The sequence below is a fragment of the Nematolebias whitei genome, chromosome 16, assembly GCF_014905685.2.
Source record: "Nematolebias whitei isolate Nwh7 chromosome 16, NemWhi1, whole genome shotgun sequence".
NCBI lineage: Eukaryota > Metazoa > Chordata > Actinopteri > Cyprinodontiformes > Rivulidae > Nematolebias > Nematolebias whitei.
The window spans coordinates 37,329,159-37,343,645 of NC_056513.1; the positions used below are offsets into that span (position 1 = coordinate 37,329,159).

Below are 14,487 nucleotides of genomic sequence, written 5' to 3' on the forward strand. Positions count from 1 at the left end.
CTCCCAATTGTCCTCTTTTACCAGTTGAGCTAGTGGTGCTAGCCTCTCTGTGTTCTAATCTTGTTTTCATTGGTGAAGGCGAGCGTTCGCGCCCCCTCTCCCAATTGTCTTCTTTTACCAGTTGAGCTAGTGGTGCTAGCCTCTCTGAGTTTTGACCTTGTTTGATTGGTGAAGGCGAGCGTTCGTGCCCCCTCTCCCAATTGTCCTCTTTTAACAGCTGAGCTAGTGGTGCTAGCCCCTCTGAATATCTTGGGCATAGCTGGGTAAGGAGCATGGACGGCTCTCACTGCTGTACAGTCTGTGGAGCCATGCTCCAGATAGATGACGGTCACGACCTGTGTCCTGCCTGCCTTGGACATGACCATCTGGTGGATGCCCTGTCAGAGAACCCCTGCATGAATTGCAGCTTCATGTCGCATGCTGTGAGGGCGGCCCGGCTGGCCCAGTTTCGCCCCAAACTCGGCGATGACCTCCCGCCTTCTGGGCAGGAGGCTCCACCTAGGCGCTCGAAGCGCCGGACTGAGGCCGCAGTTTCTGTGGCCCCTCCTGGGAAGAAGCGAGCCAGGTCTGATAGGGGCCTCTCCACAAGGGTGGAGCAGCTCTCCGCTGAATTAGCGGAGATGAAGTCCCTTTTTCAGGTACACCAACTGGGAACTGAACCAGTGGCAGCAACTGGACTCTCCTCCCCACCCATGCCTGAACTGGCTGTGGAGGAGGATGTGCTATCCTTGGCTGCCTCTGCCTCTCACTTTTTAGGTGAGGAGGACGGGCATTCATCTCGAGTCTCAGAGACAGCTTCACTCTCTTCTTCTCGGAGTGCAGTTAGTGGGTCGGGTGACGGCTCGATGCAGGACATTATGCGTATGGCCCTGAGACAACTGCAGCTGGACGTCCCGCAACCAGAGGCGTCCACCCCTGGAAGTGCCTTCTTCAGGCGCGGACTGACCCCTCCTTCCTTTTCTGTCCCTCCATCAGAGGAGTTCCTGAGGGAGTTGCATGGTTGCTGGCGGGACCCCAAGGCCTTTGCGCGCCTCTCTGCAGATGGCAGAGTGTTGGCGGCCATGCATGAGCCGGCTGCAGCAGGCTTGGATCGCATGCCAGCGATAGAACCTGCTGTTGCCTCTCTCATCGTGTCACCAGATGAAGCTCTGCGCAGTCATGTTCGGTGCCCACGAGCTCAGTGTCGTGTCACGGATGAATTCCTCTGCAGAGCCTATGCCGCCGGAGCGCGTGCTGGCCGCCTAGGTAATTCCTTGGCACACCTAATGCTTGCCCTCTCCGCGTCCCTTCAGGGGACTAGTGGTGCGACAGCAGCGATGGGCTTTAACGATGCAGCGCTTCAGGCCTTTGCACTAATGACGAGGGAGCTTGGGCGTGTGATGTCCTCCTTGGTCCAAGCTCGCCGACAGGTCTGGTTAGCTCAGTCAGCGTTGACTGAGCCATGCCGTAGAGCCCTCCGTAATGTCCCAGTGGTGCCGGGGGAGTTGTTCGGTTCGGCTGCCTTGGAAGCACTGGAACGGACTGTCCAGGCACGACAGAGAAGGCAGCAATTTTCGAGCCTTAGCAGGCCAATGCCCCCTCCACCTCCTCGGCATCCAAGGCGCCTGTCGGCTGGCTCCAGCATGCAGCCGCCGCCTGGGGGTCATAACCGGCCGGGTGGTCCTTACCCTCATGCGGTTCAGCAAAGGCCCAGCAGGAGCTCTCGTGGGTTGGTCCACCGACCAGCTGGGCAGGCTCGGACCAGGGACTCTGGCTGCCGCCCCCCCACGGCCCCTAGGGGTCGTGGAGGGAGACGGTGATGCCATCAGGCCGACCGTCGGATATTTCTCCCACCAGCAGCTCAGCTATTGGGTTGCTCACGCCGTGGACCCATGGGTGGTTGCCACTCTGACCCATGGTTACCGGCTACAGTTCCGACGGCGGCCTCGTATCTCAGGCCGGGTCAAGATGACTGTAATCGCCGACCCGGTGAAAGCTCAAGCACTAGACCAGGAACTTTCCGCCCTCCTGGCCAAGGGCGCAATAGAGGCAGTGGACCCTCTGCAACAACCCAGGGGCTATTACTCGACTTACTTCCTTGTGCAAAAGAAGACGGGCGGGTTTCGTCCCATTTTAGACCTGAGGGGACTCAACCAGTACCTAAAGGAGCTGCCCTTCCACATGCTCACAACAGCAGAAGTCCTTCAAGCTGTCACAAGGGAAGAATGGTTCACGTCTGTAGACCTGAAGGATGCATATTTTCATGTGCCTATTGCGGCAGAACATCGCCGCTTTCTCAGGTTTGCCTATCGGGGTCACCACTGGCAGTTCCGGGTACTTCCATTCGGGCTCTCTCTCTCCCCAAGGGTGTTCACTCGGTGCGTGAAGGCAGCCCTCTCTCCTCTGCAGGCCTGCGGAGTGAAGATTCTGCCGTACTTAGACGATTGGCTTCTCTGCGCCCCGTCTCAGGCCTGTGCCTTTCACGACACAAACCACCTGCTCGCTCATATGTCCCAGTTAGGCCTCAATGTCAACCTGGAGAAGAGCTGCCTGATCCCTTCCCAGACGACCACCTTTCTTGGGGTGGTTCTGGATTCATCTTCAATGAGAGCTCGCCCATCCGCTCAAAGGGTGGCCGGCATACTCCAGCTGGTCAATCGGTTCAGGCTGGGCAAGCAGCTCCCCTATGTTGCCTTCCTGCAACTACTCGGCAAGCTGACATCAGTCACTCGGGTGGTGCCCTTAGGCCTGCTGTCACTTCGCCCCTTGCAGAGGTGGCTCAACAGCTTTCGCCTGGATGCCAGGCTGCACAGGCATCGCAAGCTCGCAGTGACGTGGTCATGTCTTCATGCCTTGACTCCATGGAGGGACGAAGATTATTTGTCCAGGGGTGTCCCCATGGGAGTGGTAGTGTGTCGCAGGGAAGTGGTCACAACGGATGCCAGCTCCATGGGATGGGGGGCTGTATGGCAACGCAGAGCGGTTCAGGGCCGCTGGGGTCAAAGAGACCATTCCAAGCATATAAATGTGCTGGAGCTGCGTGCAGTGCACTTGGCACTCAGGCACTTCCTGCCTCACCTGGAAGGGAGGCATGTACTTGTTCGGTCGGACAACACCTCTGTTGTCTACCACATCAACCATCAGGGGGGCACCAGGTCAGCACAACTTCTGAGTGTGTCCAGAGAGCTCCTGGAATGGGCCTCTCCTCGCCTGTCCACCCTGCGGGCAGCGTACTTGCCAGGGCGACACAATCAGGTCGCAGATTTTCTCTCCCGCCAAGAGTCCCCTCCGGGAGAGTGGTCCCTCCACAGAGACATAGTGCTGATGATCTGGGACCGTTTTGGTCAGGCAGAGATAGACCTGTTTGCGACGGAAGAGTCGACTCAGTGTCCCCTATGGTACTCTCTTACGGGGGCGTCGGGTGCGCTAGGCCAGGACGCATTGGCTCATCCTTGGCCAAGGGTCCTTCAATATGCCTTTCCACCCCTTTCTCTAATTTGGCCAACCCTTCAGAGAGTCCTCGAGGAGGGCCACAGGATGCTGCTGGTGGCTCCGTATTGGCCAGCGCGACCATGGTTCCCACTGCTACGAAGTCTATGTCAGGGCGTCCCATGGTGTCTTCCGACCAGAAGGGACTTGCTGTCTCAGTTGGGGGGACTGATATGGCACCCCAATCCTCAACGTCTTCGGCTGTGGGTGTGGCCACTGCAAGGCTAGGACAGCAGCTGACTGGAGTTTCGAGCCCCGTCAGACGCACCATCCTGGGCGCCAGGGCACCCTCTACTCGTCAGCAGTACGAAAACAGGTGGCGCCTGTTTTCCCAATGGTGTTCGGATCACAACAAGGATCCAGTCTCCTGTACAATACCCACCATTCTGGAGTTTCTCCAGTCTCTACTTGGTAAGGGTCGCTGTCCTTCGACGCTTAAAGTTTATGTAGCGGCAATATCATCTAATCACACTGGCATTGATGGCTGTACGGTAGGGAGCCATAATCTAGTCTCTCTTTTTCTGCGTGGTGCCCGTAGGTCACACCCGCCAACAGCTCCACGAGCACCAGGTTGGGACCTTCCCTTGGTTCTCGAAGCTCTGTGCCGTCCTCCTTTCGAGCCTCTGTCGCAGGCGGACCTCAAGTGGCTTTCATGTAAGACGGCTTTTTTGTTGGCTATTACCTCAGCAAAGAGGGTCAGCGAGCTACATGCTCTCTCAATCAGCCCCTCATGTCTCAGGTGGGGCCCTGAGGGCTCGTGTGTTACCTTGTGGCCAAACATTGCATTCGTACCAAAGGTGTTGTCTCACTCTCACTCTAACCAACCGTTGAGGCTGGCACGTTTTCAGCCTGCACCTGGTGAGGGGTCTGCATTATTGTGCCCGGTAAGGGCACTGGAGGCATATGTTGCAGCTACTGCCGTGATAAGACATTCAGACCAGCTGTTTGTGTGTTATGGAGGCCCTAGGTTAGGCTGTCCTCTTTCCAAACAGCGCCTCTCCCACTGGATCGTGGACGTCATCTGCCACGCCTATGCTGCAGGGCCCGGCTCCCTCCCGGTCGGCTTGAAGGCTCACTCTACCAGGAGCGTCTCCGCTTCCTGGGCTGCCCTGAGAGGGGTTCCGCTGGAAGCAATATGTGCTGCTGCATCATGGGCTTCCCCAAGCACGTTCACCAGATTTTATAGAGTTAACGTGGCCACCCCTCATCCCCTGGGCCAGGTTCTTCTACAAGGGTCCTCTGGGCCTCCTCAGTGAGGTAGGTGTTAGGATTCCTTGTGACATCGTTGATATTAGTCATTCAGTGCTTTCAGCACCGCCCTCTGGCGGTCAGGAGGGATGAAATAGAACGAAAGTTACGTATGTAACTACGGTTCTATGAATCCCGGATGACCGCCAGAGCTTCTCCGTCACTCAGAATCCTTGCGTTTCGCGAGAAGATTCTGTAGGAGCAGAGCAGCGGATGACGTCGGGCTATATAGCCTCTGATTGGTCATCCGTGTCACACCTGTGACTCCGTTGGTATTATTACTCGAATCAGCGCATGCGCGAAGGGAACATTCAGTGCTTTCAGCACCGCCCTCTGGCGGTCATCCGGGATTCATAGAACCGTAGTTACATACGTAACTTTCGTTTTCTTTTATTGTGAAGCACTTTGTGATATATATTTAATGAAAGCTGCTATATAAATAAACTTTCCTTACGTAATGCTGCTTATCAACATTTATTTGTTCTTAAAGGGAAAATTCATCCGGATCAACTTTGATGTCAACGGGTACATCGTTGGAGCCAACATTGAAACTTGTATCCTTTTTCACAGAAACCAAATCTGCATTCATTCAACCTTTTATTTATACAGGTTAATCTCATTGAGCCTCGGGGACTCATTTACAAAAGAGACCTGAATTTCATCGACTAATTAAGAACAAAATCCCAGAACCACGCCGCTATTTTATTTAATTCACAGGATTTCCAGAGATAATGAGGATTGTACATGTGAGGAAAATGCACTTTACTGTTAAACTAAATTGTTCTTGACTGAAAGCTCAGATCTGCTGGAGAAGTCTCGAGCCATCAGACAGGCTAAAGAGGAGAGGAGCTTCCATGTCTTCTACTACATACTAACAGGAGCCGGAGACAAGATGCGCTGTGAGCACAAACCCTTTTATTTCAACATGGATGCAATAAACAGGAAGTTGCAAAATGCCATTTGCTAAACGTGTGCATGACTGTAAAGGCTTTTACCAAAGAACATGCGCAGACGTGAAGTGGCTTGTGGTTAAATGAGATCATGTCAGATGAGTCGGTGCAGCCGTGATGGCTTCAAGTGCTGCTTATGAAGAGCAGCACAAACAAGAGCGTTTGTAAAGAAGCAGATCATAAGAACATGAGGACGTTAAAGGATCGTTTGTCACCCTGCAGTGGTGACGGACTTCAGTAAATCACTGCGCTTCAATTTTACTCCACACATTTTGCATTCTTTTCTTATTTAAATGCATTTGAATAAAGGACGGAGCAAACAAATTAGGCTTTGTCTACAAAATACACACCAAGGAATGGATTTATTGATTCAGAAGATAATTATGAACACAGTCCTTTTGTTGGAATGTTTTCTAGTTTATCTACATTTGGAAAAAATTAATTTCTCTCTGTTTAGATGGATGTCAGCTGGTGTCCTTGCTGTAGCCCTATCCTGCTGATATTGGCTCATTCTAGTGATTTAATGTATAATAACACACCTCTATTGTGTACCGTAATTTCCGGACTATTGAGCATACCCAACAAGAAGTTGCATCCACTACAAAAAATAATAATTTTTTACATGTATGGGCCACACGTGTCTATAAGCTGTGGGTGTCCACGTTGTAACATGAGATATTTACACAGAAATATTATAAAAACTTTTAAATACTTACCGGCAACATACACAAATACGTACAATAAATGTTTATTTCTGAATAGTGCTGGTAGCGAGGCTGAATGGGGGGGAAACGAACAAAAAAAAAAAACAGTAACCTACCAGGAAAAGTCACTGATCGCTATGTTTAAAAAAAAAAATCTAAATTTTTTTTTATTTTGTTTTCGCTGATGATTGTTTTGGCTTTCAGTCGGATCTGCTCGGTGGAAACACCTCGGTCGTCTGCTCTGTGTGTTCATCCAGTCTTCAAGAAGGTTTTCAAGATCGGGCCATCTGCTTTTTTTTTTTACCTCTGAAAGATTTTGTTGTCTTTTTGCATCGATTCAGTTCTTCACTCTGCCGTCTCACCATCGATTCATTGACGCCAAGCGTCCGTGCAGCAGCTCAGTTTCCTTCTTTGACTTTTCTTCATGTTTTCCTCGATGAGGGTGTGTGCGTGAAGTGCAAAATAACTGATCTGAAGAATTTAGTGTGAGTGCGTTTGATTCACGGTAATTTTAACGTTTCCTTGGTCCACTGTGACCTGTTGGTCAGATTATGTTTGTTTGTTTAATCTTTATTTATACAGGTAGTCTTATTGAATCACAAGGACCCCCCCCCCCCCCCCCCCCCCCCCGCCCCAAGAGAGATGTGTATTGGGCAGCTATGTGAGCGGGTGTGATGAGACTAAACATTTTGGCAGAATGAAGCTCATTAGTTGGTTTAAAAAAAACAACAAAAAAAAACAATAAATTAGTTGCAGCATTGTTTAAGTCATGATGTTCAATGCCTGTGGGAAAAGTAGCAGCTTATAGTCCAGAAATTACGATATTTGTTTTGATCCTGATGCTCATTGTGAACATGACTGGGGGAAAAAGCAGAGCTCTTTGCTGCTCTCCCAGTTAGCATTAGCTTCTTCGCAGACTCTCCTTCACAGTTTCAATCTTTCAAGTACATTTGGAGCGATTTTCATTATTTTGACTATAACTGGTAGATATGCTTAAATGTTAAAGTATATTTTTCTCAAATGGTTTGTTGGTAGGGAAACTTTTATTTTTATTTTTTTCCAAAACTCACTCCAAAAAAACAGAAAGTTGTGATAGAATGTCAGCCTGCAGTTCGAGGCGGTCGGCCTTTTCTGGTCGTCCTATAAACTTAAGAAATAAAGATTGACGTGAACGGATCCACCTGCTTAACTTAACAAGTCTAAATGCAAACTGGAACTTGAAATATCTGAACTTGTGTACTCGGGATTTCTGTCTATTAAGTCTCGGCTGTTAAATTCTCGACCTTTGTAAAATGTTGACAGAGTAGCCGTAGTTCAGAGATAAAGTGAACCTTAAACCACCGTGAAGTTTCGCAGCTTGAACATGAAGGGATCATCTACATAAACTGTGAAATTTTAAACATCTTTACAAATTTCAGGTGAATTGTTAAAATGAGACATGGTCGTGTAAAAATCATTTTAATGCTTTAAAATTGAGCCAGATGGGAAAAACTGTCCACTTGTTAACTTGAAAATCTATTGTCTTTAATAGCAAAACAAGGTTTACTCCAGACTCTTAAGTCTCTAACTCCACTAAAACAAAAGAACCGGTCAATCAAACCCCTTCTCTCTCTCTCATCACAATCCAGCTGATTTGTGCCTGGAGGATTACAAAAAGTACCGTTTCCTGTCCAACGGACACGTGACCATCCCGGGACAACAAGACAAAGAGATGTTCACTGAAACCATGGAGGCCTTTAGGATCATGAGCATCCCAGAAGAGGAAATAATCGGTACTTTTCAAAATATACATTTTTAACTTGAGTGAAAGTTGCAGCACAATGACCTTAATTGCTGTAAGTTTCCACAGTTTAACACGCTTGACCTATTTTAAATTACTAACTGATTTTCTTTTTCTTTTTTTAAAGTTAGATGAACAAACCTGTTAGTTCATCACAAGAAGTCTGACTAGTAGTTTGTATTTATTTACTGTTCGTCAGGCCTGCTGAAGGTGGTCTCTGCTGTGCTGCAGTTGGGGAACATGACCTTCAAGAAGGAGCGTAACACGGACCAGGCGTCCATGCCTGATGACACCGGTACACACAATCTTTTCCTCCGCTTTCTGTTTCAGACGGAACGTTTCATTTCATCCTGTAACGTATTTTCACCCTCAGCTGCTCAGAAAGTGTGTCACCTGCTGAGTGTCAACGTGACGGACTTCACTCGAGCCATCCTGACTCCCAGAATCAAGGTGTGCTCAGCTCAGCCATATTCACAGTCTGTGACGTTAACTCTCCTCCAGCTACCTACAAGATGCTTTTAGTCGATTCCCTTAAACCTGTGTCTTCAGCCCGACGTGAGCGTCTTCCTTTCCTTCCAGGTTGGCAGGGACTACGTTCAGAAGGCGCAGACCCAGGAGCAGGCAGAGTTTGCTGTTGAGGCTCTGGCCAAAGCTTCTTATGAGAGGATGTTTCGCTGGCTGGTGCTGAGAATCAACAAGGCTCTGGATAAAACAAAGAGGACGGGAGCGTCTTTCATTGGGATCCTAGACATTGCAGGATTTGAGATCTTTGAGGTGAGCTGCTCTGGACTTGACACCACCTGAATATTGCTAAATTATAGCTTTGTTGCACTTTGAACACAAACCCCCAACCCCAGTAACTGATCGATACGACTCCCAAATAACTGAACTGTAAGGATGTATGCTAATGTTTGACCAGTCCTCTAAATGTAGCGGGATTCACTGAAGTTGCTAAAAGAAACATGAAAGTTTCAGAATGTGACCAGCGGATCAGGACACACCGAGTCATCTCCAACAAGCATTTGATCTCTGACTTTTTTTTTCTTCTCAGATAAAATGGTTCCTGTTTCTAGAATGCTGAGACAGTTTAAGTCTGAATGTTTATTGTAACGTGGAAATAAACTTCAAGTCAGTAGTACATTGTCCATTAATCTGTACTAGGTGCACCCCCCCCCCCCCCACCCGCCGCAGCAGATCCTTAGAAAAAAATGTTTGAAAGAGTTTGATTCAAATCCAGTTTGCAACTTTAAAATTATACATCTGATCTTTTGAAGAGTTTTTTTTTTTTTTTTTTTTGTGAAGATGTCTTTAAGAACTGATCTCAGTTTTTGGGGAAGCCGTTCTGAACAACCTGATAAATACCTTTGTCTGACCAGATGCAGCTGATGTTTGTTTGAATCCAGCTACGACCAAAATAATAAATCTCAAATGTTTCATTTTAGTTCATGTGAAAAACCTTTACTGTCAAATTGACATTAATATTTACAGACCTGTGGTTATTAAAATGAGTGTGGCATGTGGCTGCCTCAGGGCCGTCAGAGGAGTCGACGGGGGAGAGGGCGGGCCCCAGAAATAATTTTATAACCAGCAAATTCGTTGGTCCACAATGTGTGTGCTGCTTGTGGGACTGAGTTTGTTTGTGGCTCCTCGGATTGATGAAGTCCTTTGGACGAAGGACGAAACATCTCAACAGAAGAAACCGTCCAGATGACCTGACTGAACATTGTTGTTTTTTTTTTGTTTTTTTTTTTTTTAACCTGGATTACTGAGCATGAACTTTGATCTCCACAGAACTTCACTTAAAAAGATTTGAAGGATCACTTTAACACCTTCTGATTTTTAAAAGCGTAACTTTACTGGTGAAACATCCGAACCTCTCTATTTGTAATCTGAACTAAATTGTGACTCATCAAAGTGCAGTGAACGTTGAGTAATGCATGATCAACACTATATTCAAAATAATCTGACCACTATGACACGTCTTAGAAAATTAAAGTTGGATTTTAAATGAATTTGCCTGTTATTGGTCTGCATTTAAGGGTGCATTCACACCAGCCCTGTTTAGTCCACTTTAATCGAACTCTAGCTCGTTTTCCTAGAAAGTCCGGTTTGTTTAGGGAGGTGTGAACGCACCATCGAACTCTGTCATGGAACAAAAAGGCAAACTTTGGCCCGGGCTAAAACCTAGGTCTCGGTCCGGTAGAAGAGAACTCCAGCGCGGTTCGAGTACAGTGTGAATGTAAACAGACCGGACCCGCTCCACAAGCAACAGCGCAGGACAAACAAACACGCATTTCTCTGACCTTTATATGGAGCCGTCAGCTGCCTTGTGTGGAAAAACAATATTCTCCATGGTCTTCTGTCTCATCTTCTGCTCATGCTGAGTCCATTGTTGAAAAATGACAAAATATAACTGCTAAAACTTGATGCCACTCCATTTTTGTTTTTATTTACAGAATAAGATGAAGTGTCTTCAGAGGTTTTTTGTGTCGTTTCTTTCAGTAGTTCTTGGTGCAGCGCCCCCACAGTCGAGTGGGGAACAGGTTGACTCGACTGCACAGTGCAGTGTGAATGCAAACGCACCAGTTCAAATGTAAACAAAATGTCATGAGTATTGGTACCGAACCGAACCGAGTCTACCGGATTATCAGGTGTGAAAACAACCTAAATTAAGTCGCCTGTTGTCTATCGGCAATAAAATTAAGTCACCTGTTATCTTTCTGCAATTAAATTAAGTCGTCTGTTATCGGTTGGCAATTAAATTAAGTTGCCTGTTATCGGTCGGTATTTAAATTAAGTCATCTGTTATCTATCGGCAATAAAATTAAGTCACCTGTAATCGGTCAGCAATTAAATTAAGTCGCCTGTTATCTGTCTGTATTTAAATTAAGTCGCCTGTTATCGGTCGGCGATTAAATTAAGTCGCCTGTTATTGGTTGGTAAATGGATCTGTTGCCTCAGTTTTAACAGGAGAGAATAAATGAGGAGAGTATAATGCTCCTCTCTCGCATATTTTGCATTGTTTGTTTATTTATTCTTGTGTTTCATTTACCGTGAGTCAAATGACTGAGTGGTGTGTTTTGTGCTGGAGTTAATAATTTGGCTGATCATTGCTCTGCTTCATTCCTGCAGCTGAACTCATTCGAGCAGCTGTGCATCAACTACACCAACGAGAAGCTGCAGCAGCTCTTCAACCACACCATGTTCGTCCTGGAGCAGGAGGAGTATCAGAGGGAGGGCATCGAGTGGAGCTTCATCGACTTCGGCCTCGACCTGCAGCCCTGCATTGATCTCATAGAGAAACCCGTACGACCATTCAGTTTCTTCTCCCTCTGGACACATCACTTGTTTAATTACAGGCCTTGAGTGTCGTCTTAACTTTTTCTTTTCTCCTGCAGCAAACGTTTGTGTAAAATAAACTGATGCCTAAACATGTGCACATAGTCCTGGCAGTCAGGCTCCATCCTGCTGTTTGTTCCCCACAGGCTGGTCCTCCAGGCATCCTGGCTCTGCTGGACGAAGAGTGCTGGTTCCCTAAAGCCACCGACAAGACCTTTGTGGATAAACTGGAGCAGGAGCAAGGAAGTCATTCCAAATTCATGAAGCCCAAGAAACTCAAAGATGACTCAGATTTCTGCGTTATACACTATGCAGGAAAGGTTGGATAACGTTTGTTTTTATAAATTATTACGTATGATTTTACATACATTATCTTTACTCCCCCACACCCCGACAGTTTAATAAAATTGGTTGGTGCTAATTTTGATGCAGAAATGCACTTGGAAGGGTGGAGTGTTGCTTGTATCCTTCACTCTGAACGTTTTTCTGACACAGGTGGACTACAAGGCAGACAGCTGGTTGATGAAGAACATGGACCCCCTGAACGAGTCTGTGGTCACGTTGCTCAGCCAGTCCACCGACAAGTTCACTGCAGACCTGTGGAGAGACAGTAAGCAGTGCACTAAACTCGTGCACAATGTCACACCGCTGTGCGTCAGGAATGTAATTAAACAAGTTGAGCTACATTTAAGGCTGACTTTAAATGTGGCTGCAGGGGTGCCACCAAAGCAGGGCCAGGGGGCAATGGCCACCCCCACACCCCCCCCCCCCCCCCCCCATTATTCATCAAGTTTTGGCTTTGTGTGCTTTTTTGATTCAACTTAGCTCATATGATTAGAATAACCTCTAACATATTTATTTTAGCAAGTAGTTATTAAGGAGGTGGGCTTGTGATCCGAAGATCGCCGGTTCACGTCCCGGCCCCGACAACATCAAAAATTGTGGGTGGGGTAGGTGAAACACCCACACTTGCCCCCACCCTCATTCACCCCACTCTGGGCCCATGAGCAAGGCCCTTAACCCCCACCATGTGCTCCCTATAAAAAAAAAAACAGGTCTCTCTTGAAAATGAGTTCTCGTGGCTCAATGAGACTAACCTGGATAAATAAAGGCTTAAAAAAAAAAAAAAAAAAAAAATGTATTTAAAATAAAACTTGAATAAAGAAGACCAAAAACTGATCAGGATCCAGGGTCTCTGTGGGCTATATGCATATTTTAAGGATGATAGTTTTAGGAGAGGACAAGCTGCAATAAGATTAGTAATAATGGTGTGTTTATTACTAATTAAAATGGTAAATAAAACTAAAGTAGGCATATTTATGGTGTATCTAACTACAGCATTGATATATTTGTCAAATCACATATATGACAACAAACCTCCTGACGTTCTGTTCTTGATTTTTATTTTTGTGTGCCACCCCAGGATTTTCAGTGGCCCCCACAAAAGATAAATTCTGGATGCAGCACTGTGTGGTGTGATTGTGTCTTTGACACTTTGTTGTGTTTCCACAGAGGACAACATCGTTGGCCTGGATAAGGTGGCAGGAATGTCTGACTCGAACCAGGGAATGTTCAGAACCCGTAAAGGTATGTTCCGCACTGTTGGCCAGCTGTACAAGGAGCAGCTGGGGAACCTCATGACTACCCTGAGGAACACCAACCCAAACTTCGTCCGCTGCATCATCCCCAACCACGAGAAGAAGGTACACAGCAGGAGATGGTGGTCTAGTGCTGCAGAACCTGATTCATGTAATGAGAGTAGATCCAAGACCAGGAACTTCAACTGTGCTCTGTTGCCTCCATCAGGCTGGTAAACTGGACCCTCACCTGGTTCTGGACCAGCTGAGGTGTAATGGAGTCTTGGAGGGGATCCGAATCTGCAGGCAGGGTTTCCCCAACCGCATAGTCTTCCAGGAGTTCAGACAGAGGTGACAGACGACAGAATTATAAAAGGTCTGATTCTTTGCACTGAATGTGTTGAATCATGGTGGAGTCATTTTGTGTCTCAGGTATGAAATCCTCACTCCAAATGCCATCCCCAAAGGATTCATGGACGGGAAGCAAGCCTGCGTGCTCATGGTAAGAGCAATCCTGGTCTTCTCTTCTTCATGCCCTGCAGACTTACAATAAATGGTCATGCTCCTCACTCCTCTGACAGATCAAAGCTCTGGAGCTGGACCCAAACATGTACCGTATCGGTCAGAGTAAAGTGTTCTTCAGGGCTGGAGTCCTGGCTCACCTGGAGGAGGAGAGAGACATGAAGATCACCGTTGTGATCATCAGCTTCCAGGCCTGGTGCAGAGGATACGTAGCCCGCAAGTAGGAAGTTCAAATCTGTCGCTCGCCACTCCCTTCTGCAGAGCTCCTTTTGTTGCTGCAGTCTGCTGGTCCTGAATCCCTGTCATGTTCAGGAAATACTTTTATTTTTGTAACTCTCAGAGCCTTCACCAAGAGGCAGCAGCAGCTGACCGCCATGAAGGTCATCCAGAGAAACTGTGCAGCTTATCTGAAACTGAGGAACTGGCAGTGGTGGAGACTTTTCACCAAGGTGAGACTGAAGAAGCTGCATATGAAACATCCTGTTGGCTCAGGATCTAATCTTAAACATTTTAAGGCTCAAATGGATCTACTTTCTGGGATAGTTTTTAAAACGTCTTTAGGCGAGTCATGTCTTGAACATTGACCACCAGAACTAAATTAAAGCACATATCCTGTTATTAGCTGGTATTAAAGGGACAGAAGAGCAAATGGTACCACTTCACAATAAGGCTCCCCTTATAGATGGCTAATAGTTTATAGATACATTATTAATTCCTCTATAAACACTTTATAAATCATTACCAGCTTATTATGCATTAGTTAAGGGTGACAGACACAAAACTGACCAGTTTCTTGTCAAATAGTGAAACAAATCTGTTCATATCACTCTAGAGTTGTTATATTAAACATTTCAGACTAAGTTACTACCTTGTGAGCACAATAATTTGTTAAACTATTT

General features: G+C 47.0%; 1 protein-coding gene across 2 annotated transcripts in view; it reads left to right on the forward strand.

Moving 5' to 3' along the window:
• The window catches only part of LOC119422595 (myosin-9), a 49,997-nt gene that overhangs the window by 15,902 nt on the left and 19,608 nt on the right, over positions 1 to 14,487 (forward strand). For both annotated transcript variants that reach the window (XM_037689975.1, XM_037689976.1), the window contains exons 9-22: positions 5,207 to 5,270; positions 5,517 to 5,615; positions 7,999 to 8,142; positions 8,350 to 8,445; positions 8,524 to 8,600; positions 8,730 to 8,924; positions 11,283 to 11,456; positions 11,636 to 11,809; positions 11,985 to 12,099; positions 13,002 to 13,192; positions 13,296 to 13,417; positions 13,499 to 13,568; positions 13,648 to 13,808; positions 13,929 to 14,037. In XM_037689975.1, coding sequence (XP_037545903.1) covers positions 5,207 to 5,270; positions 5,517 to 5,615; positions 7,999 to 8,142; positions 8,350 to 8,445; positions 8,524 to 8,600; positions 8,730 to 8,924; positions 11,283 to 11,456; positions 11,636 to 11,809; positions 11,985 to 12,099; positions 13,002 to 13,192; positions 13,296 to 13,417; positions 13,499 to 13,568; positions 13,648 to 13,808; positions 13,929 to 14,037 — 1,791 coding nt within the window. The remainder of the gene's footprint in view (positions 1 to 5,206; positions 5,271 to 5,516; positions 5,616 to 7,998; positions 8,143 to 8,349; positions 8,446 to 8,523; positions 8,601 to 8,729; positions 8,925 to 11,282; positions 11,457 to 11,635; positions 11,810 to 11,984; positions 12,100 to 13,001; positions 13,193 to 13,295; positions 13,418 to 13,498; positions 13,569 to 13,647; positions 13,809 to 13,928; positions 14,038 to 14,487) is intronic.